This window comes from Hesperophylax consimilis, chromosome 22 (assembly GCF_061612785.1).
Source record: "Hesperophylax consimilis isolate HC1 chromosome 22, BYU_Hcon_1.0, whole genome shotgun sequence".
Lineage (NCBI taxonomy): Eukaryota > Metazoa > Arthropoda > Insecta > Trichoptera > Limnephilidae > Hesperophylax > Hesperophylax consimilis.
Window position 1 is genome coordinate 2,816,822 of NC_142857.1, and position 25,219 is coordinate 2,842,040.

The window sequence follows — 25,219 nt, forward strand, 5'->3', positions numbered from 1 at the left end:
AAAACATAATACAAAGAGAAATTAAATTATTGATTCCTATTATTTGGGATGAGTTTAAAACTAATATAATAACTTTATATAAATCACTTTAAAATATTGTTTCGTATACAATAAATACACTCTCTGTTTCGATAATTTTAAAGAAGACTCTATTTTTTTTGTAAATGAAGCCAGATATAGTAAAATATTTATTCTAGATCCTTTGTTTCGTGCAAAGCATAAATCGGTAAAAGGGTGATTATTTAGCAACGTATACTTATTATGATAAAAGCTCTCAAAATAATTTAAGAAAGAAAAACTAATCAGTTAAATTAATACAATGACATGAAAAAAAGTATTTGCTATTACATAAACCAAAAAGAAACTCCTAATGGTAGTAAAAATGAGATAAAACATAATACAAAGAGAAATTCCTGGTCGTACGCAGGGACAAGGGACCACCCCCAAATAAGGGAGGTCGACGGCACAATACATATAAGTTACAAATAAACTGTCACAACCAGGTTAAAAAAAGCCTAAGGATTGAAAGGGAATGATCTCTTACTTAACCCTTTAACTTTTCACTCTTTGCAACAAAGATAAATAATGCAGTTCCACTGGCCATTAGACAAAACACAAATTACGCTAAATACTCGTATATAAATTGGACCCTATGTCAAGAGACCAAGTTAAGGACACCAGCCAAGACAGATCAAACATCAATAATTTTTTTAAACCTAATTATAAGATCATATTACCGATATTGAACGATATTGATTATTTCGTACGATATTGATTGCCTTTTTAGTTTTATTTTTAATGTTTATTGCATTATTGTCTTTTAAGCTGCGCTTGATCTCAACAGTGGATTTCTTAGCGAGACAGGCACAGTAATTTTTAATCTACCATGTGGTAATTTTTAAATAAAGATATATAAATAAATAAAAAAACACAATTTTTATTGAGACAACTTTTCTTAAATTTTTAATTTGATACTTTTTATATTTTTTTTTGATAAAATAAAAAATAAAATCTTTCTTATTTTTACGGAATGGTAATTATTTTATGGTTGATAGACCTTCATCTATTTACTGTTTAAGAAATAAAGAAAATACCTATTTTACAACGCAACATTTATTCATGTACATGTTAGCGAAACTGATCAATAAAAAAGAAAATGGATTTTCAATGCCAAATGCTATAGTATTTTGCAAAGGGAACCGTAGCGTATCACGTTCACCCCTCCCAAATACGAGGCTTTGAAGACTTTCAGTTGGTATAAAGCCTTGCGCTCTCTCCCTTCACGGCACAAGCAGTTTTCCTCTCAGAAAAGGCTCACCATACAATCAACATGAACGCTCTGGTAAGTTCTGTGCTGTCATAAGTAACATAACAACATACGTGCTACATTAACCAAGTGAAGTGAAAAATAGACTTTAGTTTGTTTTAATAAATAAACAATAATATTTTTGCGTGCTTTATAAAAATGTGAAATAATTTATTATAAAGTGCTTTCATTGACGTTAAAATTAAAAAAAAAACTTTAAAGTAAAATTTTATTATTTTTCGATTTGTGAGGTGGGTATAGGTACCGCCACCCAGGAATAATTTATTAAATAATTAAAATCTCTTCCATGGGCACCCCAAGTGGTTCGCTAAGTTTGAAGATTTTGCAGGGGTTCCCGGATTCATGGGGTGAGGTTTGTCTAGGTCATGGCGGCGGATGCGTCTACCCACCTACTGCGTAGGGGGTCGGATCAGGAGAGAACTTTTGACCTCTATGGCCGGACTCTCTTTCGTTCCATTGCCTTGTACGGCAGCGGGAGGGATGGACTCATGCGTTCGTCACTTCTTGACGCATTGAATCATACACACCCCTAGGACATTTTTCCTTCCCAGAACTTCCACTTCTTCCTTTCCGTAAAAATTCCCTTCACATAGCATCCCAAAAGATGACAAAGGCCCTAAGAAATTCTTTTTCCTCAGGGCCTCCAGTGTGGAGCTAATGTAAAAAAGGGCAACATACTACTGTCACGTACTGTACCGTCGACAATTTCATAAGACTACGAAATGGTTTAAAACTAATATCATGATTTTTATTTCAGTTTTTCGCAACCTTTTTGTGCCTGGGAGCTGTGGTCTCCGCCGGTGGATGGGCTGGACACGATGATGGACAATGGAGGGGAGAAGGTCTGGCCGAAAGCCAGGATCATGGACAGTGGGGACTAGCAGGACATGGAGCCTATGGTGCTGGAGTCTATGGTGGTCTTGGAGTTCCCTCCGTCTATGGTGCCCATGGCGTGTACGCTCATGGACTCGCTCCCCTGTCTCACGATGGTGTCGTCGTAGACACCCCCGAGGTTGCCCACGCTAAGGTCGCCCACGCCTCCGCCGTTGCCCGTCTGTCCCACGGAATCGCCCATGGCGGTCCAGTCTATGGAGGTCCAGTCTACGGAGGACTCGGTCATGGAGTCTATGGTGCCGGTTATGGTGGTCATGGTGCCTGGGCTCATGGAGGCGCTCCCATCGGTCACAACGGACAGGTCGTAGACACCCCCGAAGTTGCCCACGCCAAGGCAGCACACTTCGCCGCTATCGCCGCTGCTTCTCATGGAGCTCATGGACATTATTAATTGCTGACACCCTAACACCCTGTTGCGATGACCATGCATTAATGTTATTGTAGTCTTAATAATGACCATTGTGTAAATATTCATATCTTCACAACTCTCTCCAATCTTTTATAGAATTCTTATCTCCAACTAACCCGTATTCGAGTTTGGTTTTAGATCCTTCCCTTCTGTTCTTTTCATTTCTATTATTTAATATCATGGATCTCATTTCAACTGATAAAACAATGGATCCCATGTTTATTGATATGATGGATCCCACCTTAAAAAGCAATCGAATAAATCGAATGAAAATATAAAATTATTTTTTTATTTACAATTACTGAACAATGCACAATGACGGGAATAATTTGTAAATGGCAGCACATTCGGTGGAGAAAGTTCTGCCAAAGCTTAGACTTAAGATTTATCATGGGTTATTTTGCAGAATTTTAACAATTCATCAAATTTCAACGTTTAATTTCAGGTTCTGTGAAAGTCCTATACATGTTCTGCTATTCTATTAATATAAAATAGTTGGTTGTCAGTAATAATAGCAGCTAAAATAATAACAGAACTTGAAAAATCTTTCACAGAACTTGGAAATCAACGTTGAAATTTGAACAATTCTTAACATTTCAAGTTGTCGGCCTGTTGTTTCGCAAAATTGGAATGATGAAAAAAACTTGAATAGAACCTTTACAGGACTTTTAGAGTTTTAGAGCGAGAGTTTTAGTAATGTTTTGATTTTTGAGAAAGGCCTCTCTTGTCTCAAAAGAATAGGATGATCCATTTATATTGTTCTAAATACCTGTATTATAATGTAATTTATCAATACAAATTTCGCGATTAGTTTCAGTTGTCAACAACGTCAAGCCACATATTATATTAAATGATTTGGAAATCAAAAGACTTGTGTGGCTAGTTCTCATCGACTGCCTTAATCTACGTGTGCCATCTACTGGCAGTTTGCAAAATAGTCATTTAATAGTCATTTTAACAACTCATATTTTTTAACTACGGCATTTTTGATGGTTATCAAAATGTTTGTATCAAATTTGGGGCTTGAGTCCCTTGGCATATACGGTGACGATATGTAGGTAGGTATCAAAATCATCATTGCGACGCAGTTTCCCTCAAATAGGGTCAGTATTTGTGTATTATTAAAGAATTTGCGAGCCTTGTACAGTACACCCAGTTTCTGCTAAGATGCTGACTTGATTCGCTTCGTACTAGCTTCGATGGACCCACCGTGCCTGAGCTGGTCACTTGGAGATAAACCAAGCATACTATCTTAAAAGGTAAGAGGTTAGCAGTATGTGTAAAAGTAATCTACAATGTAAATAGGTAAAAACACTTTGACAAAGGTACCTTATTCTTTCAATGCAGTTATTTGAAATACATACACGACAGATTTACAGAAGAAAAACCTATGTTTCTAAAAACTAATTACAATAAAATATTTTCTATTTAACGTAACTACGTAAAAACGTTTCTCGTGTTTGAATTGGGGAGTAATGCCATTACAGTCTACAACAGTCTAACTGTTATTTGTGAAATGTAAATGGATTATACTGTTTTTCACAATAAATCAATAAAATAAAAATAAGGTAAAGAAAAGAAAGAAAGTTTTTATTAAAAAGTAAGAAATAAACAAATTTATGTAGCATGATAACAAAAGTATAGATAATGAAATAGTCTAATATGGCAGTTACTAAATTAGATTCACAGTAAATGTAAATAAATTTTAAAATGTGGATGTAGTAAAATAAAAATAAAATGATTGCATCTCGATTTATAATAAGGTAGGTGGTAAGTACATGGAGTTATTCTATTCGGATGGAATGAAACGGAGCTGATAATATTGCAACAATAGGTATATAATAAATTGTGACAATAAGCTATTGGTAGTTCGAATACTGATATAATATTTCAAGAGGATATGTTTAAAAAAGAAAAAAATATTTTTTGTTAATTAATGATGAAATTAAATAATTAATTATATCCTAAGTATATCATTTTAAAATTTGCATTTGATCAATTACAATAGATACATAAAAATTCGTTCTATTAAATTAAAACATATAATTATTATTGGGTTGATCAAGTAGTTGTTTTATTTGTGATTTAAAGGCTTTGTAATTTTTTTCAGATTTGATTTTATATGGGAGCGCATTAAAAATGTTTATACCTTGATAAGTATAATGGTGTTGAGAAGCACTCATTTTAAATTTAAGGATTTCTAAGTTTGCTACGTGATCTTTATCGGTTATTTATTTAATATCTGTTATGTCAGTGTAACAAGTACAGTGGGAAAGCGTAACACAGTTGCACTTCGAATAAATCCAATATTGGCCGTGAAAATCATAATATATTCATGGTTGTTGTTTTATATACTCATGCCTTTACGTATATCAAATTATACTGGAATATATAGTTGGAATAATTGAAAAGTAATTAAACGAATTAAAAATTAAATAGAAGTAATTAATTTGCTTTTTAAATACTGCTTAAGCAAAAAGAAATATCGATTTCATCAATAAGCATAGTAGATACTATATTTTTGTCGGCAATGAACAAATATCATGCGTAGGTTAGGTTAGATTAGGGTAAGTGAGGTTAGGAGATGACATTGTTTGCTGATCTATTTAGTGATTCCCCTTGGCCGGGAGAGCTGTCGGTTTTCGGCCCCTTATGTAGCGGCATAATTTTTTTTTAGTCGGAGGGCCACTACTGTACTATTTGCTGACCACAAATGGCTGCTCAACTGACTATATTTGTTGACAGAATATATTTTAGAGCTGACCAAAACCTCAATATTCCGCTGACTATTTAAATGATAGCCATTCATAGACCTGTGCAATGAAAGGTGCTATGACACGCAATAAACGGTGTGCGCAGACCGGATTCGGTAGTTTTAGTTAGAGTATTGTGAGCGTTGGAGGTCAATTGAAGGTAAAAAGAGGAAACAATTTTTTTTCAACAATTTTCATGTCTCATCTAAATATAATAATAATATATTTAGATGAGACATGAAGCATGTTAATACAATACATCAATGTAGCCAATGGAATTTTTCCACATTTTAAAATTTATTTGTTAATTCATAAAATGGTACATTACAATAAAATCCTCTGCTGCTCAACTAACTACGGAATTTCTGTGTCAAGATGAGTAGCAATACAATTATATTTAATCTAATAAGTAAAGTATATAATATACAAATAGATGGATTACATTAGTTATGGGGTTTTAACGTGATTTATGACAAAAAATACGAAATGGGTAATCAAAATCACCACTCTCAGCTAGTATGGAATTTTTGACCATTTTCTTGAATAGATTTAACGAACCAATAGTTTTTTTTATGTTCACTGAGCAACGGAGCTTTAGTCCAAAAGATGTTCTGGTCTGATACATTAAAGAATAACCCAATTTCTTGTTGCCCACTTCTTGTGATATTTAGGCAGTATCAATGCTGTTAAAAAAATTATGGAGAGCCTACATTATGTACAACTGATATAATTTCGGATAGCGTTACAGCGTCCATCATAAGGACAGTTGTGTAAGCGTAGATTGTAATGAACAGTGTGTTTAAAAGTTAATTATAATCTTTAATTTTCTAATTTTATTATTGAAACTCGTAGTTTTATCAGAGATTAGACACATTTTTCTGTATTGACATTTAAAAAAAATGTATTCACTTTTAAGATAACTATTAAAAACTGTTTTCACACAAAAACTGTATTTACATAAAAAATTGAAATAAAAAATTATTTACATAAAAAACTGTATTCACGTAAAACAAACTGTATTAACTTAAAAACTGTATTCACGAAAAAAACTGTATTCATGTTAGAAACTCTTTTCAAATAAAAAAAAACTGTTCAAATTAAAGCGATATAAAAACTATACAAACATAAAAAAACTGTATTCACATAAAACTGTTTATACATCAAAAATAAACTATGTCTGTGAGATAAACCATGCTGAAATTGTTTCGCAGTTGGTGTAAGAAGCATTGATAAAAATGATAAAACCACTTTCCACAATTCATTACCAAATCCACGCAGAGTAGTTGGTCCATAATCCGGGTTCGTAGGATGTTCAGTCGATTTCAACTGTTATACATTTTGCTAATTATAATATTAGGTGGGCTTTTGGTCAGGCAAAGAGACCACATTGCAACGAAAACCCGAAAAAGGTCTTGTTTAAAAACTATATAAAATATACAGCCAAAACGAAAACGCATCTTTACTATGCTGTGTAGAAATAAATATTATTTTTTAATAATTAATTAGCAATCAAAAAAGATTAATGTTGTAACAATGCTTTGAATACATCGCTAATAAGGCGTCTAAACTAACCATGTACATGTTTGCGAAGCCAATCAATAAAAAAGAAAATGGATTTTCAATGCCAAATGCTTTAACATTCTGCAAAGGGAACCGTAGCGTATCACGTTCACCCCTCCCAAAGGCGAGGTTTTGAAGACTTTCAGTTGGTATAAAGCCTTGCGTTCTCTCCCTACATAGCACAAGCAGTTTTCCTCTCAGAAAAGGCTCACTCAACAACCAAAATGAACGCTCTGGTAAGTTCTGTGCCGTTATAAGTAATAGAAAAAACATATGTGCTACAATAACCAAGTGAAGTGAAAATCGACCAGTTTGTTTTTAATAAACCAACAATAATATTTTGAGTGCTTTATAAAAATGTGAAATTACACTTAAAATAAAATAAAAACTGTAGAATCGCAAAGTGCAACATACTACTAAAGTGCATTCCTTTAACAACTTCCCAAGACTAAAAAAAGGGCTTGAAACTAATCATTATTTTTATTTCAGTTTTTCGCAACTCTTTTGTGCCTGGGAGCCATGGTCTCCGCTGGCGGATGGGCGGGACACGATGATGGACAATGGAGGGGAGAAGGTCTGGCCGAAAGCCAGGATCATGGACAGTGGGGACTAGCAGGACATGGAGCCTATGGTGCTGGAGTCTATGGTGGTCTTGGAGTTCCCTCCGTCTATGGTGCCCATGGCGCGTACGCTCATGGACTCGCTCCCCTGTCCCATGATGGTGTTGTCGTAGATACCCCCGAGGTTGCCCATGCCAAGGTCGCCCACGCCTCCGCCGTTGCCCGTCTATCCCACGGAATCGCCCATGGCGGTCCAGTCTATGGAGGTCCAGTCTACGGAGGACTCGGCCATGGGGTCTATGGTGCTGGTTATGGTGGTCATGGTGCCTGGGCTCATGGAGGCGCTCCCATCGGTCACAATGGACAGGTCGTAGACACCCCCGAAGTTGCCCACGCTAAGGCCGCTCACTTTGCCGCTCTCGCCGCTGCTTCTCATGGAGCTCATGGACATTATTAATTGCTGACACTCAAACACCGTGTTGCGATGACCCTGCATTAATATTATTGTATTCTAAATAATGACCATTATGTAAATATTCATATTTTCACATCTCTTTCTTGTCTTCCATATTGTTCTTATTTCCAACTAGCTTGTATTCGAGTTTGGTTTTTAATCCTTCTTCTTCTGTTCTTTTCAACCCTTAAATTATCTCTATCCTATTTAATATCATGGATCTCATTTAAACTGATAAAACAATGGATCCTATGTTTATTGATATAATGGATCCCACCTTAAAAAGCAATCGAATAAATCGAATGAAAACACGTAAAATTTGTTTTTTTTATTTACAATTACTTAGCAACGTGCAATGATGTGAAGAATTTGTAGATGGCAGTGCATTCGCTGGAGTAAGTTTCGCGAGAAGTAGACCAAAAATTCTTTTCACATTTTTTTCAACAAAATATTTACTCTAAAATAATGATGTTGATAGGTGTGAAAGGTGATTGATATACGAGGAATCCATGTTATGCAGTACGCAAAAATATAATTGAATGCGTCCAGAAACGATTTTTGAGGGATCTTTTCGATGTCATGTTCTGAAGACTGCAGTTGAAGTTCTTCAACAAATAAATATGAATAATTGTTTGCATTAAAATTTTACAAAACAATAGAAATGAGACAAATATTATATATTCAGATAACCATATTGTTACATTAATGTTATGGGTTTTGATAGGCTTTTACGTGACACATATTTTACATGATTTATAATGTAAAAGGTTTTTATTTTTAAAACACAACCTAAAAGGACAATATATAAATCAAGTATGTTCGTACATGTATATAGTTATATACGTGTGTTAAAAATAAAATAAATCTAAAAAAGAGTAGGTATGCATGTAACGATGTACTTGTAGTGACTGTGCTCAAACTATTATTGATCCTAATTTTTCAAAAGAAGCAAACACATTGTGACTTGACATTTTAAATAAATGAAATGATAATACTTGGTCACTTTATCGACATTTTTTTTTATAAATTTTAAATTAAAAAAAATATCAACAAAGTGACCTAAAACCAAGTGTTTTAATTTCATTTATTTATTATTGATCCTCTACAAAAAGCTCAACAATGGTAATAAGTGTTATCAATAAGCGACCGACAAGATATTCCTCAATCTGACTTTTTATTGATTATAGCGTCTTAAATATACGTCAACTATATTTAAAATTTATGCTAACACATTTTTGGAATAGATACAATAAAAAACACTCTTACAACACAATCACACCACCAGAAATATAAGGAAACACTAGAATATACCTCAACCTCATACTACATTAGTACAAAGACAATTCACCTACCTAGCTCCCAAAACCCTCATCCTTCTCCTTGATATCTTAAAAAAAAGTGGGTGTGTCAAGCCTACGCAAGACAGAAGTGAAACTTCTAGTATTCCTCTCTCTCTATTTTCAAATTTAATTTATTCCTCTCTCTCTATTTTCAAATTAACCGTATGAACCACAATCAATTACGTATTTCACTCGTATTACACTCACGACGCAGTATACTAACCAAGCAGCTGATGCTTGGCGTGGTGCAGTTCGCTGGTGTCTGAGAGAGAGGAAAGAAGAGAAGAGAGAGAACGTTCGTGAGCGGCTCCCCCACCTCAACAAGCGCATATGGTGAGAGAGGGACAGTGAACGGTGAGCGGTGGTGGGGGTACCCGCATTTTCGTGTCGATCCTGACTCGGTTTTACTCCGTCCCCGAAAATCCATTACGCGCCTAAAGAAGTTTCACTTCAAAAAAGAAACTCCACTTTATACTTTCAAAACACAAATAACTCAATGGATCCTTACATCTGCAATACATTTCAACTACAACACCCATACATTCTACAATTTAATCCCCTAATCTCGCTCCACACATCTCTCACATTCCTCAATTGACGTAATTCATATAAAAATAGCACTTGTCAATATTAAATTATATATTTATCACATAAAATATAAATTTAATCGGAATTGTATAATTTACTAACTATTATGAATTTTATTAAATTCTTCAATCTGTAAACTTCATCCGCCATAACACAGAGGCATTCCTACATCTCTAGCACAGCGGTTGAAATAACATTAAAAATGTAAATTTTATTTGCAATAAAAAAAATTAACATAAAAAAATAAAGGTATAGAGACAAAATTTAAAAAAAAGACAAATGATAAATGTTTAACGAGCAAATAGGTCTGAAATTAGCTGCCTTTTGAAAACCACAAAATTATTAACACCAAACATATCAATAAGTTCACAGCGTTTGTTTGCAAGGTGATGGATTCTTGGAATTGGTGAATAAATAGAGTACTTAGTTAGTATTGAGGTTATTGTTACATTTTAAAGCGTCTTTGCTTCGAGTTAGTCTGGCAGCTAAATTCATATAAATGAATGCTTATAATTCAGGCTTAACAATTAGAGATTCAATAATTTAGAATAAAAATAATATATTAGCTAAAATTCTGATCAGATAGTTTGAGAAGTCTGGTTTCGGTACGTAAGTTATTATAAATTCGATTCATTCCATAGTAATATTTTAAGCTTAGTTATTAATATTATTGAGGTATGCTACTACAGTCTTCTTGTAACTATATTCCGTGCGGTTGAACACATCTACAATTTCTGCGAAATTATTACCAACTGCATGTAATCTAGATACAAGTGAGCATCTAAATGACCTGATCCTGATATTTTTGTTGTAGTTAAAAATAAATTTTTCAATTATTTCTAGTTGGCATTTTGAAGGTGATTAGGCTAAAAAAATCAGGGCTGTCTATAATACAATTAACAATTTAAAAAATAAAAGTCAAGACGGAAACGAGTGTTCTATCTGCAAGTTTGAAATATTTTAATTCTTTCGTTGGTAAACTGAGTTTACAGTTTTATGTTGAATTTTTTTCAATGGAATCAGTGTTGATTTTAAAGCGAAGGGACCAGATAAAAGAATTATAAATATTCGACTTGACTTCGAACTAATGTAGAATATAAGATTTTTACTGTTGATAATTTTTCAAAGTCTCTGCCATTACGGAGAATGAAGCTAAGCATTTTTAATCCTATATTTGTCACTGTATTGATGTGAGAAAGAAAATTAAATTTGGAAAAAAAATTATGCCAAGATCATTAATTACGTTTGCAGAGGTGAGAGAAACATTGTTAATTTTATATTGAAAGTTGAAAGGTTGATTTAATCTAAAAAATCTAATTACGATTTTTAAATAAAGTTTGCACCAATCTTGTAATCACCTTAAATTTATTTGTCTTATATCAAGTTTTTATTTGTTTAAATAAGTTAAAATGGAAGTTAAGTGAAGTTATACTTGTCAGGAATAATTAAGTAAATAATTGCCTGATTTTCCCTTTGTTTATATTTATTATCAGTCTATATTCATCTCTACTTTATTAAGATGTTTATAATTACTCTCTTAATTGCTCAATATTTAGTATGTAACAGAATTCTATATATATACACCTACACATATAGATGATCTAGAAGTTTCAATTGTTCCTATTATTTTGCATAACGTTATTCTATTTTCCTTATAATTAGTGTAAATCGCTCCCCAAGCACAATAACCATTTTGTTATTTGGTGAGATTGCGATTATAAATATATTTTGTACCCATATGTAATTTATTTACCACCACTGTACCCACTTATATCTATAATAAAAAGAGCTTTAGATAATCGGCGAAAAGGATTGGGCAAAAAGCAAAAAAAATGGGTACCTATTAAACTAATTCCAGCCAATTTATTGTATTATATGTAGTTAACATGCAGGGTGACCATGATATGATATTTGTTTGTAATTGACATGATTTGTCGTGATATTATTTAATTGCAAATCGCAATAGGAGACAGTCGCTTACTTCTCCCATTTATCATCTCCCAAGACAACTTCTTAACTGCATTATTTTCCACAGATCCCCAATTTTTGGTTTATTTATAATGGACTCATTATTAATTAGAGATTACAAAGTAATATTGTCATATTAGCAATTACATTAAAATTCAAAAGTATACTTTTAGTAGTTTTTCGATGGGCTAAAACGCTATCATGCGTGACGTGTATTTTTTTTACTATAACATGCATCAAAAATATCAACACGTACTATCAAGAATTTTTATGAATAACCAGAAAGTCGTCTTATCGTGATTAATTTTTGAGGTGGTATGCCGTTCCGGACAGCTGTCCGAAACAGAGTCTAATGATGAAGGCGGAAGCGCAACAGGACATCACACCCCAAATATATCATTTTATAAGGGTTTCTGGGTGCTATTAATACTCATACGGATTTTGAAATATGAAGGTATTGATGAAAAGCACACCCACAGCAAATACATTTTCAATTTTTCCTTGTAAAATGGTTTCAAAATATTTGGTTTAATGTCATAATCAACATTAATATAATCAGCACATCCACATTGCGTCTGCGACCCTCCTGTGCACATAATCAGGCCAGAGTTGGCTCAAAAATTCATTTGTTGGGCAAACTATTGAAGAATCTGCTAGCCCTATTCGAGACAAAGACGAACTTATCAGAAAAGAAGAATTATTATTATTGATTGATAGTTCATATATTTCATTACTGGTAGTAGGTAGGTAGCAACATTTGATTTGTAGACAAAGACAATCTATCTTGATAGGAAAAGGAAATTCAATGCCAAATTGTAAAATGGTGTATGTATAGCATTATTGCATTCTGCACTAGAAACAAATACACTTTTAACTGTAGCAAGCTCACCCCTCCAAAAGGCGAGACGTTGAATACTTTCGACTGGTATAAAGCCTCTGCGTTGGCTCCTTAGAATCACAAGCAGTTTTCCTCTCAGAAAAGGCCCACTCAACAATCAAAATGAACGCTCTGGTAAGTTTTGTGAAAATAAAATAGAAAATTAAATGTGCTACAATAACCAATAACAAAGTGAAGTGAAACCAAAAGTTATTGAAATGAAAATGTTTTTAAAAATTGTGGAATAAATTCAGTGGTTTGTTTGACGTAAAACGGATGTGATAATATCTGCATAAAAACGTACTTGCCAATTGCCAATCCAAATGATTTTTGGCTAACATGTTTTTTCTTTTACAGTTTTTTGCAACCTTTGTATGCGTGGGAGCCGTGGTCTCCGCCGGCGGATGGGCTGGACACGATGATGGACAATGGAGGGGAGAAGGTCTGGCCGAAAGCCAGGATCACGGACAGTGGGGATTAGCAGGACATGGAGCCTATGGTGCTGGAGTCTATGTTGGTCTTGGAGTTCCCTCCGTCTATGGTGCCCATGGCGTGTACGCTCATGGACTCGCTCCCCTGTCCCATGATGGTGTCGTCGTAGATACCCCCGAGGTTGCCCACGCTAAGGTCGCCCACGCCTCTGCTGTTGCCCGTCTGTCCTACGGAATCGCTCATGGCGGTCCAGTCTATGGAGGTCCAGTCTACGGAGGACTCGGCCATGGAGTCTATGGTGCCGGTTATGGTGGTCATGGTGCCTGGGCTCATGGAGCCGCTCCCATCGGTCACAACGGACAGGTCGTCGACACTCCCGAGGTTGCCCACGCCAAGGCAGCTCACTTCGCCGCTGTCGCCGCTGCTTCTCATGGAGCTCATGGACATTATTGATTGCCTACACCCTAACACCCTGTTGCGTTGACCCGACCGTAATGTTATTGTAGTCTTAATTATGATCATTATGTAAATATTCATATATTCACAACTCTCTCCTATCTTCTCTAGTATTCTTATCTCCAACTAACTCGTATTCGAGTTTGGTTTTAGATCCTTCTCCTTTTATTCTGTTCATTTCTATTACTTAATATCATGGATCTCATTTCAACTGATAAAACAATGGATCTCATGTTTATTGATATGATGGATCCCACCTTTAAAAGCAATCGAATAAATCGAATGAAAATATATAAAATTTAGTTTTAATTTTTATTTACCGAAGAATACTCAATGATGTGAAGAATTCGTGGCAAGCAGCATATTAAGTGGAACATGTTCTGTCGGAAGGACACAAAAGACAATTTTTTTCTACAAAACAAAAATTTAATGAAATAAAGACATAAAAGATATAAAGACATAAAATATATAAATACATCAAATATATAAAGACACAAAGTAAACGAAGACATAAAATATATAAAGACACTAAGGATATAAACACAAAAGATATAAAGACATAATGACATAAAGTATATAAAGATGTAAAAGATACAAAGACATAAAAGATATATATACAAAAAATATATGAATACATAAAAGATATGAAGACATAAAAGATATTAAGAAATAATTCTTATTTACTCAGACACACATCGTTGAAATTCTTCTTCTTTCGTATAGTGGGGGGATCAGATAGGAACATCTAAGTCAGTGAGTCAATCTAGGGCCTAAGGCGTTGCCCTGTGGACCTCATCATTCCAGCTGGAGAATGAATGCAGCGGGAATTCTGTTTCGGAAGTTCTGTTTTTATTTCAGTTTTGTCAGACAACTAGCCTACAATTATAAAATAACAGAACTTGAATAAGTCTTTCACAGAACCTGAAAATGAATGTTGAAATTTAATGAATTGTTCAAATTTAACAGTTGATTTTCAAGTTCTGTGAAGGTTCTATTCAAGTTATGTTATTATTTTAGTTTTGTGAAACAACTGGCCAAAAATGATATGTAATAACAAAACTTGAGTAGAACCTTGAACTTGAAAATCAACATTGAAATTTGATGAATTCTTCAAATTTTCTGAAACATCCCATCCTAAGATTATACATGTTCGATCGATTGTAACATAATAACACTATGATTATACATCTTCAATCAATTATTCAACACAGAATAACACTATGATTATACATCTTCAATCAATTATTCAACACAGAATAACACTATGATTATACATCTTCAATCAATTATTCAACACAGAATAACACTAAGGACGGGTTGTTTCGGAGAATTTAAATAATTCTTCAAATTTCAAAGTTAATTTTCAAGTTCTGTGACAGATTTTTTCAAGTTTTGTTATTTATTGTTTCGGTTCTGTCATGCAACTAGCCTATAATGATATAATAACATAACTTAAATAGAAATTTCAAAGAACCCGGAAATGAAAGTTGAAATTTGATGAATTGTTCAAATTCTCCGAAACAACCCGTCATTAGATTATAATCTTCAATTAATTATTCAAAACAGAATAACACTTTTCAATTTCCAAGTTCTGCGAAAGATTTTTTTTGTTCGAAGTAATGTTTTTATTTCGGTTCTGTGAAGCAACTAGCCTATAGTGATATAAGAATAGAACTTGAATAGGACTTTCACAGAACCCGAAAATCAACGAATCCCGAAACAACCCATCCTAATAAGATTATACATCATTAATAAATTATTCAAAACAGAATAACTCTAAGATTATACGTCTTATTGTTCTGTTTGAAATAATCTCTATTTTTTTTTTGTAAGACAAGTTCGATTCCCAGTTGAGACAGTTATCTTTTTTTTATTTTTCTGGGTCTTGTTCTGTTTTATTTTTCATTTAGATTTGTTATTATCTTCTTCTTCGATTATTTATAGTTTGATTAGGTTTCCTGATCAAATATAATATCGTGCTATAGAATATAACGATTGGCAATTATGCAAAAAATTAAACAAACCACACAAGACCTAAATTGGTTTCCGATAACAAAAGAGAACTGCAATGTGATGTGTTAATTTTGATACATAAAATGCCTAAATACTAATTAAATGTTTTTTAATAGAAAAATACAAAATTATGAAACCAGAAACGTAAAAAGAATTGGATTTCCGCAAATGAGAAAAACAGAATCACATAATTCTTTAATGTATAAAGGATTAAAGATGTATGATGAAATGCATGGAAGTCTAAAGAATGAATATATTAAAAAAAATTATGCTTCTGCAAAAATATATTTTGATAAAAAAAAATTGTTGCCATGAAAATAATAGTTTATATACGTAAAATGCTTCATGAACTAACTAAATATACAATTAAAAGTAATCAAAAGGTTTGCTTGTCGTCTTATTTACATGCGCCATTTACCCTCACACTGCGCTCCTTATTCTAAGTCCTCTAAAAATATTCATAATTTAACAGTTAAAAATGATGTCGACATTTTTTATTAAAAAAAAACTAAATAATTAATTTTAAATTGAACCAAAAAATAGTTCAACTTTATACAGTGGTAAAGGAGATATTAGAGTAATCCGAAAGGCTTAATACGTTAATTCAAGAGGAGCGGAGGAGGAACCATAGTAAGGAAACCAGTAGCTTTTTTAACCCGCTAATTTCGTTGTGTATGTGTCGGGCTAAATATGTAAGTAAATATTAAACAACATAATATAAATATTAAAATTTGTGTAAATTATTAACGTTCAAATATTGAAGGTATCATAAGGTATGGATATATATCCAAGCTATTAGATAATATTAATAATATAACAATAAATGAACACGTAACATTATGTTCTGCCAGCTAATTGGAAGAAAATGAAGAATAATCATTGATTTAAAAAACAGCTTCTCTCATCACTGGTTATTAATTGTTTTCATGCATAAATATGTAAACAAAGACCGTGATAGAAAACGGATATTCAATGCCAAATTACATAGAATTATTGCATTATGCAGTAGGAACCAATTCACTTTTAACTGTAGCAAGCTCACCCCTCCAAAGGCGGCGATGCTTTGAATACTTTCGATTGGTATAAAGCCTCTGCGTTGGTTCCTTAGAACCACAAGCAGTTTTCCTCTCAGAAAAGGCTCACTCAACAATCAACATGAACGCTCTGGTAAGTTTTGTGCAGTTAAAATAGAAAATTAAACGTGCTACAATAATCAAGAACAAAGTGAAGTGAAACCAACAAACCAAAAGTATTGAAATAAAAATGTTTTTAAAAAGTGTGAAATACATTCAGTGTTTTGTTTGACGTGAAATGGATATACTTAGAGCTGCATACAAGCTTTAACTTAAACTCACTTGCAAATATTTTATATTACTGGGCCAAATGGTTTTATATTACTATGCCAAATGGTTTCGTAGCTAATATGTTTTTTCTTTTGCAGTTTTTCGCAACCTTTGTGTGCGTGGGAGCCATGGTCTCCGCTGGTGGATGGGCTGGACACGATGATGGACAATGGAGGGGAGAAGGTCTGGCTGAAAGCCAGGATCATGGACAGTGGGGTGGTGGATGGGGAGTAGCCGGACATGGAGCCTATGGTGCAGGAGTCTATGGTGCTGGAGTCTATGGTGCCCATGGCGTGTACGCTCATGGACTCGCTCCCCTGTCCCACGACGGGGTTGTTGTAGATACCCCCGAGGTTGCCCACGCTAAGGCCGCCCACGCCTCCGCCGTCGCTCGTCTGTCTCACGGAATCGCCCATGGCGGTCCAGTCTATGGAGGTCCAGTTTACGGAGGACTCGGCCATGGCGCCTATGGTGCTGGTTATGGTGGTCATGGAGCCTGGGCTCATGGTGCTGCCCCCATCGGTCATGATGGTCGCGTAGTAGACACCCCCGAGGTTGCCCACGCCAAGGCAGCTCACTTCGCCGCTATTGCCGCTGCTTCTCATGGAGCTCATGGACATTATTAATTGCCACCACCTTAACATCGCGTTGCGATGACCTTGCGTTAATGTTACTGTAGTCCTAATAATGACCATTGTGTAAATATGTATTACTTCACAACCCTCTTCTTTCTTCTTTTGCTTTCTAGGAATGTTTTTATAGACCTTTGCCTTCTGTTCTATTTATCTTTATTAATTGATATCATGGATCTCATTTCAACTGATAAAATAATGGATCTCATGTTATTGAAATATCTTACAAAGCAAACGAAATAAATCGAATTAAAAATACCAACCTTTGTATTATTTCATTTCTCATTGATTTGAGAAGAAATTCAGAATAATTATGACAGCTAAGTAAAAAAATAGTTATTATTACCACTAGATTAACACCAATGCTTTTTTCGATGTGGTCCGATGTCCTTCGAACACTTTAGAATAAGTACAACAATCCTTATACATTCGTATTTTACAGTGTTAGGAGTTTTTTACATCATTGACCAATAAAATAACGACATTAAAAATTTACGACCAAATTGAAAAACAATAAAATACATAAGAATATAATTATATGCAGTTCTGATAAAATGCATCTTTTTAAATAAGTAAAATTTTAGAATATTTCTTAGGCTCACCTTTAAACACGAAGACTATGAAGATTATATTATAAGTCGGTATCAATAACGACAGTGTGAAAAAGTTATGTTTTCCAATTAAAGCTGCTGTTATTCAATTGTACTGTTCTTCTGCTGTTCAAAACTATTTTTTTCATCAATATACCAATAACGACAATGAGAAAAAAGATGTTACCAATTAAAACTGATGTTATTCAATTGTGCTGTTCTTCTACTATTCAAACAATTTTTTTTTATCAATATATCAATAACAACAATGAGAAAAGTGATGTTATCCAATGAAAACTGATGTTATTCAATTGTGCGGTTCTTCTGCTATTCAAACATTTTTTTTTTTTTTAAAAACAAATTCAATTTATTCAATAAACAAATTTACAATGTGTGATATACATGTATATATTTCACTAGTAATAAGATAAGATATTATGATATGATTAATATTTATTATTTTTCAATGTTCTCCCATAAAAAGCAATTGCTTGTGTGTATGGGATGAGGTATTATTTGTTTAGTTTCTTAGATTTTTATTTAATTTATTGTTTTTCTTTTTCTTTTTTTTTTCTTTTTTTTTTTTTAAATTTAGTTTAGGTTTTCAGTATATTATTATATTAATTCAAACTGAAAGCAGAACAGGAAAAAAGAGGGAATTGTTATGAAAAAAAAATTATATCAATAATATAATAAGTCTTCTGACGTATTCGATCGAATTTGAATTTTAAGAATTTTATTTATATTTTTAATTTATACATTCCATAAATAGGAAAGACACAAAGGGAGTGAAAATCTTGAAATAAATTATCAAGAATAACTGAAACGGGGTAAAACAATAATTGTACTACGTCCTTCCTTACAATCAATTCTGGTGGATATTTGAGGGTCTCTTGTCTTTAGAAGAGTTGTCCGAGCAGTTGTATTAACACGTAATACCCGGAGGTTCAAAATAAAACACATGCGGCGATGGTGGGTACAGATTGACCCGGCTGAAATGATGAAATTAAAAGGCTTTTTAAACAAAGTCACAAACAAAAATCACAATTCTAGAAATGTGCCCGAATGGTTGACAACATCTGCGCGGGACTGTGAGAGACAAAGACGGAAGGACAGAGCAAGAGATATGCTGTTTCGTCGGCTGCTCGAATTCAACTGAGAAGAAATGGAATTTTTGCGTGTTTTTATACACAATTATTCTAATAACTTTTTTAAAACGTGTCCGATTTTAATCATTTTTGAGTCGAAATGTGGGTAAATATTTGATAAAAGAATAGACAAAAGGAAATTAGCCTAAACGAGATATTTGCGGCAAAATCTTTTATTTAAAAAGCACTGGGTCAAATCAGACCCATCACCGGAGTCGAGATGTTAAAAATACATCGTTGTATCATTTGTTATTGTTACGCGATTAGAACGTTGGCTTTGATTGCATTTTTTTCAATAATACTGCGTTGTCGACCCACTGAATATGTTGAATGAATTTACAACAATATGTTTTAGGAGAACAAAGTTTATGGAAACCCCAGTAAACGAAATACTGTGAAAGGAAATTTTACACGTAATTATCAACCATAATCAGATTGCATGAAACTGGTTTTGAAAAAAAGTGGCAGTCTTCATTATGGCCGATTCATTATGCAAATTAGTAAGAGATTAAGATCAACTTCAAGATACAAAAAAATGTCATCTTTTTCACATTTTTCTGACCGATACGTAATAAAATATAGGTCTTTTCATAAATTGTTATTCTAGTATGTCAATTTAAATAACGTTAATAGAAAATAATATGACATAGCAGAGATATTTTAGTGTTCAATGAAATAACTAATTCAGGTCGACTTTTATTTTATTTTGTAAACAGAAACCTAGTTAGGTATGATTTGAGATTTTCACGGCCAAAAGTATTATAGTGATTTGTTGTTGGGGTACTATGCCGTGTTGCTCTATCTCCTTCTTTATTATACATCTTCATGATTACACATCTGCTCCGATGATGGACACTGCAATGCTGTCCGAAACGTTGGCTAAAGAAGGAGGTAGCGCAACACGGCATACTTACCCCAAAAACAAATTACAATCAAAACCTAGTTATATAATTTCTCCAGTGCCTATATCATCTTCGGGGATACTGTATGGAGGGTTTTAATGAAAAGGAAAGAGTATGAAAAGTGAGTTTGTTTATGAGTGATGGACTTAACAATCTATCTCTCCCAATGCAATGGGTCGATAAAATAGAATGAAATTAAAAAAAATTAATTCCAAAAATTATAAGAAAAACTTATAAACTTAATGTAATATCTACATTTTGAGAACGCTCCTACTTCACATTAAACGCTTTTACACTTTGATTGTTCTTTACAAAAACATTTTTACGGCCTAAGTGATCGAGAGTAAAAACTATCGACTGGGAATCCGAAGGTCGCGGGTTCAAATACCTGCGTGTGCAAGTAAATTTTATTTGATGAATTTGTGTTTTTTCACAATTTATTCATTAATAATAATATAAAGCGTACTTGCGGCACGTTCCAGAGTGGAAGATTATAGAATTAGGTGCGAATATTAAAATACAGATGTCAAATTGTTGCCAACGTAGTTAATTTAATAAGGGGAAGAATATTTATTAAAGAAGAAGATAGTACTAAAAAATCTAAACGAAACATAAAACAGAATAAAACTTAGAAAAAAAGATAACGTCCTCACATGGGAATTGAACTCAAAATCTCTGCCTTACCGGGACAACGTCTTTATCCATTCGATCATTGCGATCTAATTATTTTACGCCATATTTGTCGAGCCCATAATTCAAATTCAGAATTAACGTAGCTGGCAGTGCACAATCGAGTGCTGGTACCTTCCCTGATGTATGGAAGTGAAGCATGGAACTGGGAAAGAAAGGATGAAATTAGATTAAATGCTGTAGAAATAAGATCCCTGAGGCGTGTGTGTAGTAAAACCTTGTGTGATCGTGTGAGAAATTTGTAAATCCGCAAAGAGTGCAAGGCTGATGTAAGCGTAAAAAGTAAGATTAAGAAAAGGACGCTTAGAAGGTTTAGACGTGTAGAGCGAATGCAAATGTGAATGGTAGCAGAAGTCGGGGACACCCGAGGAAGAAATGGCATGACAAAGTGAATCAGTTACTCGAGTCAAGCCACGTCAAGAGTCAAAATAATAGAAGAGTATGTATGAATGTGAGTAAGGCAAGTAGTGTGTGCTAATACCGAGTTGTTTGGTTGTCCGTTCACTCTGCCTACCCCTGCGGGGAAATGGCGTGATGGTTAGTTAATTAGAATTAACAATCAATTTAAACTGTGTGAATTATCAGCCTTCGGTACTAAAATTACTAAATGGTTATTAGACTTAGGTAGGACAGATTCCGAAAAATTATTAAAAAACGTAGTCTGAGTTGATTTCTTCGATTTTGTATTTTGTATTTACCTAAAAAATATTTTTTTTATTTTTCTTTCTTACATTGATATATTATATTTTTATTTTATATTTTACATGTACCTATCTGGATTTTATTGTTTATTACTGCTAAATTGTATTTTCCTAAAAACATATTTTCTTTCTATTTTTCTTTCTTACATTTATATGTTAGATTTTTATTTTATTTTTATATTTTACATGTACCTACCTGGAATTATGTACACGCAACCTGCCAATTTGACTGTCCTAAAACGGGAAACTTCCTAGTTGGACAGTCAAAGCTTCCTTTTATATTTGTATATCTTGTATGTAATAAATGTAAAAATAAATAAATAAATAAATAAATAAATAAATAAATCTTGCAACAAATTTTTCCCATATTTCAGCAGCTCTCTTTGAACGATCACAAAGTTGTAAAGTGAAAAAGTAAATAAAGTAAATTAAATTAAATATACATAAAAATTAATTTAATTAAAGTAAATCACAAGTGAAAACATGGCTAGACTCAAACATACTTACACTTAACATATCAAAGACAAAATTCACAACATACAGTATAAATAGCACGGGACAGCCAAAAAAACAACACAAAAACCATAAAAATACACGAATGTTTAAACACCAACATCTGCGATTGCCCTCCTCTAGAAAAAACAGAACAAATAAAGTATCTAGGAATCGTAATTGACCATAACCTTAGATGGATACCTCACATCAAACAAATCACAAATAAACTTCTCAAAACAATACACATTTTCCTAAACATAAGAAACATATATAGAATAAAACAATTGAAAACAATATATTTTGCACTTTACCAATCAATAATAGAATATGGAATTATTGCTTGGGGAGGAGCAACAAACTTGGCTATCAATTACATAGAAACCGCACAGAAAACGATCATAAAGGTAATACTAAAAAAAACATAGACTGACTAATACAGACCAAATATTATTCAACAGCTGTGGCGTACTAGATATACGACAATTATACGTTAAAACACCACTAAACTACATTTTTGACAAAAAAAAATAAATTTCAACATACACAAAAAACACTAACAGACCAGTTAGACAAGTGTACAAAGAACACATAAACAAGTGTACAAAGTAACATAAAAACTCCGACAGTAAATTCAAGCTTTGGACAAAGACACTACCAATACCATGCAATAAAAGCTTTCAACAGTTTAAAACTTGAAATTAAAATTGAGAAAAATAAAAATAAATTCACACACAAAATTACAAAATGGATTAATGAACAAAAAATACAATATTACCAAAATTTCATAGCATAAAATAAAAATAAAACCTACAGGTAACACACAAAACCAATATAAACACACATCACTCACAAACACACAAGATTATTTTCAATGTACTATTTTTTTTAATTATAAATATATTATTATGTATTTTTAATTTTAAATGTATAATTTTTTCATTAAATGTATTAAGTAGTTTATATCTCATATTATAAAATGAAGGCCTCAGCACGGGCAAGCCACCCAGTGAGGCCTACATTACTGGAAAACTTGAATTATAAAAAATATTGTACCTAATAAAAAAAAAGTAAAAAAAAAGAATTTGTTTCTCTGTTTAACATATCGGATATTTGTTTAAATGGCTTACCCATTGACTTTTTGAACTTTTTGACTTAGAATAATTATCAATTGATAAAACATTTCTCTCTCTATCGGTAAAACGTTATATTCATGTCCCAATGTGATAATGTAGATAAAGGATATCTAATACCAAACTACATAGTATTGTTGCATATTGTACTAGGAACTAATACACTTTTAACCGTATCAAGCTCACCCCTCCAAAAAGCAAGGCTTTGAATACTCTCGATTGGTATAAAGCCGTAGCACTGGCTCCTTAGAATCACAAGCAGTTTTCCTATCAGAAAAGGCTCACCAACAATCAACATGAACGCTCTGGTAAGTTTTTTGGAGTTATAAAAAATAAAACTTTCGAAAATAATAAACTAGTGAAGTGAAACAAACAAACAAAACGTAAATGCTTAGAAAAAATTGTGGAATGAATTCAATTGTTCGTTTGCCGTGAAATGGAAATAATATCATATTCAAAGTATTGAAATGCAACCACATACATATAAAAGCAAACGCATATTATATTATAACATGAACCTATATTATAACATGAACGCATAGTGAAACATGACCGTACGTACTCCAGATATGATTTGAGATTTTCATGACCAACAGTATTATAGTGATTTATTTTTAGGGTATTATGTTGTGTTGCGCTACCTCCTTCTTTAATCAACGTTTCGGACAGAAATTCAGGGTTCATAATTAGGAGAGATGTGCCTTGCCTTCAATCACCTACCCAGATGATGGACACTGTAATTGTGTCCGAAATGGTGGTTAAAGAGCAACACGGCATCTTACTCGAAAATAAATCACTATGGCACTTCACGTTTATTATGCGCGCCTGCAAATGTTGATTTGTTGTGCCTAACGGTTTTTAACAAACATATATTTTTCTTTTTGTAGTTTTTCGCTTGTCTTGTAAGCGTGGGAGCTGTAGTCTCCGCCAGTGGATGGGCTGGACATGACGATGGACAATGGAGGGGAGAAGGTCTGACCGAGAGCCAGGATCATGGACAGTGGGGAGTAGCCGGACATGGAGCCTATGGTGCTGGAGTCTATGGTGCCCATGGCGTGTACGCCCATGGACTCGCTCCTCTGGCCCATGATGGTGTTGTCGTAGATACCCCTGAGGTTGCCCACGCTAAGGTCGCCCACGCCTCCGCTGTTGCCCGTCTGTCCCACGGAATCGCTCATGGTGGTCCAGTCTATGGAGGCCCAGTCTATGGAGGACCCGCCCATGGAGTCTATGGTGCTGGTTATGGTGGTCATGGTGCCTGGGCTCATGGAGCCGCCCCAATCGGTCACGATGGTCGCGTAGTAGACACCCCCGAGGTTGCCCACGCCAAGGCAGCACACTTCGCCGCTATCGCCGCTGCTTCTCATGGAGCTCATGGACATTATTAATTGCAAACACCTTAACATCGTGTTGTGATGATACCACGTAGCTTTAATTATGACCATTGTGTTTAATCATTAATTCACGACCACCTTTACAATTAGTATTCTAATAATCTTAGGTGAGCTTGGATTTTAGACCTGTCTCCTTCCGTTTAATATAAATAATGTATCCCACCTGAGAAAACGCTCATAATAAAACGAATAAAATGAATCACTTTGTTATATTATTTGAATAAATGGGTATTTGATACCTTTGAGTATTTCTGACTGACTGCCGAGCACGTATGTGTATCTACCGACCAGATACTTTCCGTTTGGTGAACGCGTTCAAGGAATGCAAAGGTTATCCCGCAATTGCGTTATTGACTGGTAAACGCGAAGGAAGTATTGCGTTGATCTACTGATATAAACTGGAGAAAGTCAAAATATCTTGGATAATACAATGAGCGATAAACCTACACAATTCTGAATATTGTTATAATATTTTGTTAAAATGATAGACCCAGCTTGATAAGTATCTTTAATCAGCACTCCTTGAAATACTATCAAGAAACTGACCAAATTGAATATCTTTG

The 25,219-nt window shown here is 33.7% G+C and overlaps 3 protein-coding genes across 3 annotated transcripts; all 3 read left to right on the top strand.

Moving 5' to 3' along the window:
- The first annotated feature begins 1,289 nt into the window (after nt 1–1,289).
- Nucleotides 1,290–2,910, top strand: LOC149412633 (uncharacterized). The gene is made up of 2 exons (XM_089645013.1): nt 1,290–1,342; nt 2,085–2,910. Exons 1-2 carry the CDS (start codon nt 1,331–1,333, stop codon nt 2,610–2,612), a joined length of 540 nt encoding a protein of 179 aa, XP_089501139.1. The 5' UTR covers nt 1,290–1,330; the 3' UTR covers nt 2,613–2,910.
- Nucleotides 2,911–7,101: 4,191 nt separating this feature from the next.
- On the top strand, nt 7,102–8,275 carry LOC149412634 (uncharacterized). Its single transcript, XM_089645588.1, has 2 exons — nt 7,102–7,179; nt 7,433–8,275. Exons 1-2 carry the CDS (start codon nt 7,168–7,170, stop codon nt 7,958–7,960), a joined length of 540 nt encoding a protein of 179 aa, XP_089501714.1. The 5' UTR covers nt 7,102–7,167; the 3' UTR covers nt 7,961–8,275.
- A 4,485-nt stretch (nt 8,276–12,760) lies between these two features.
- On the top strand, nt 12,761–24,894 carry LOC149412635 (uncharacterized). The gene is made up of 8 exons (XM_089645384.1): nt 12,761–12,865; nt 13,088–13,597; nt 15,772–15,775; nt 16,740–16,798; nt 17,073–17,596; nt 20,305–20,367; nt 23,513–23,570; nt 24,150–24,894. The coding sequence occupies exons 1-8, from the start codon at nt 12,854–12,856 to the stop codon at nt 24,648–24,650; spliced, it is 1,731 nt and encodes a 576-aa protein (XP_089501510.1). The 5' UTR covers nt 12,761–12,853; the 3' UTR covers nt 24,651–24,894.
- Nucleotides 24,895–25,219: the final 325 nt, after the last annotated feature.

Excerpts from the sequence above, each read along its gene's own strand:
- LOC149412635 (XM_089645384.1), top strand. Across the intron at positions 20,368-23,512 it reads AAAAGGAAAGAGTATGAAAA|AATCACAAGCAGTTTTCCTA; the intron begins GTGAGTTTGTTT and ends CTGGCTCCTTAG. Across the intron at positions 23,571-24,149 it reads CAATCAACATGAACGCTCTG|TTTTTCGCTTGTCTTGTAAG; the intron begins GTAAGTTTTTTG and ends TTCTTTTTGTAG.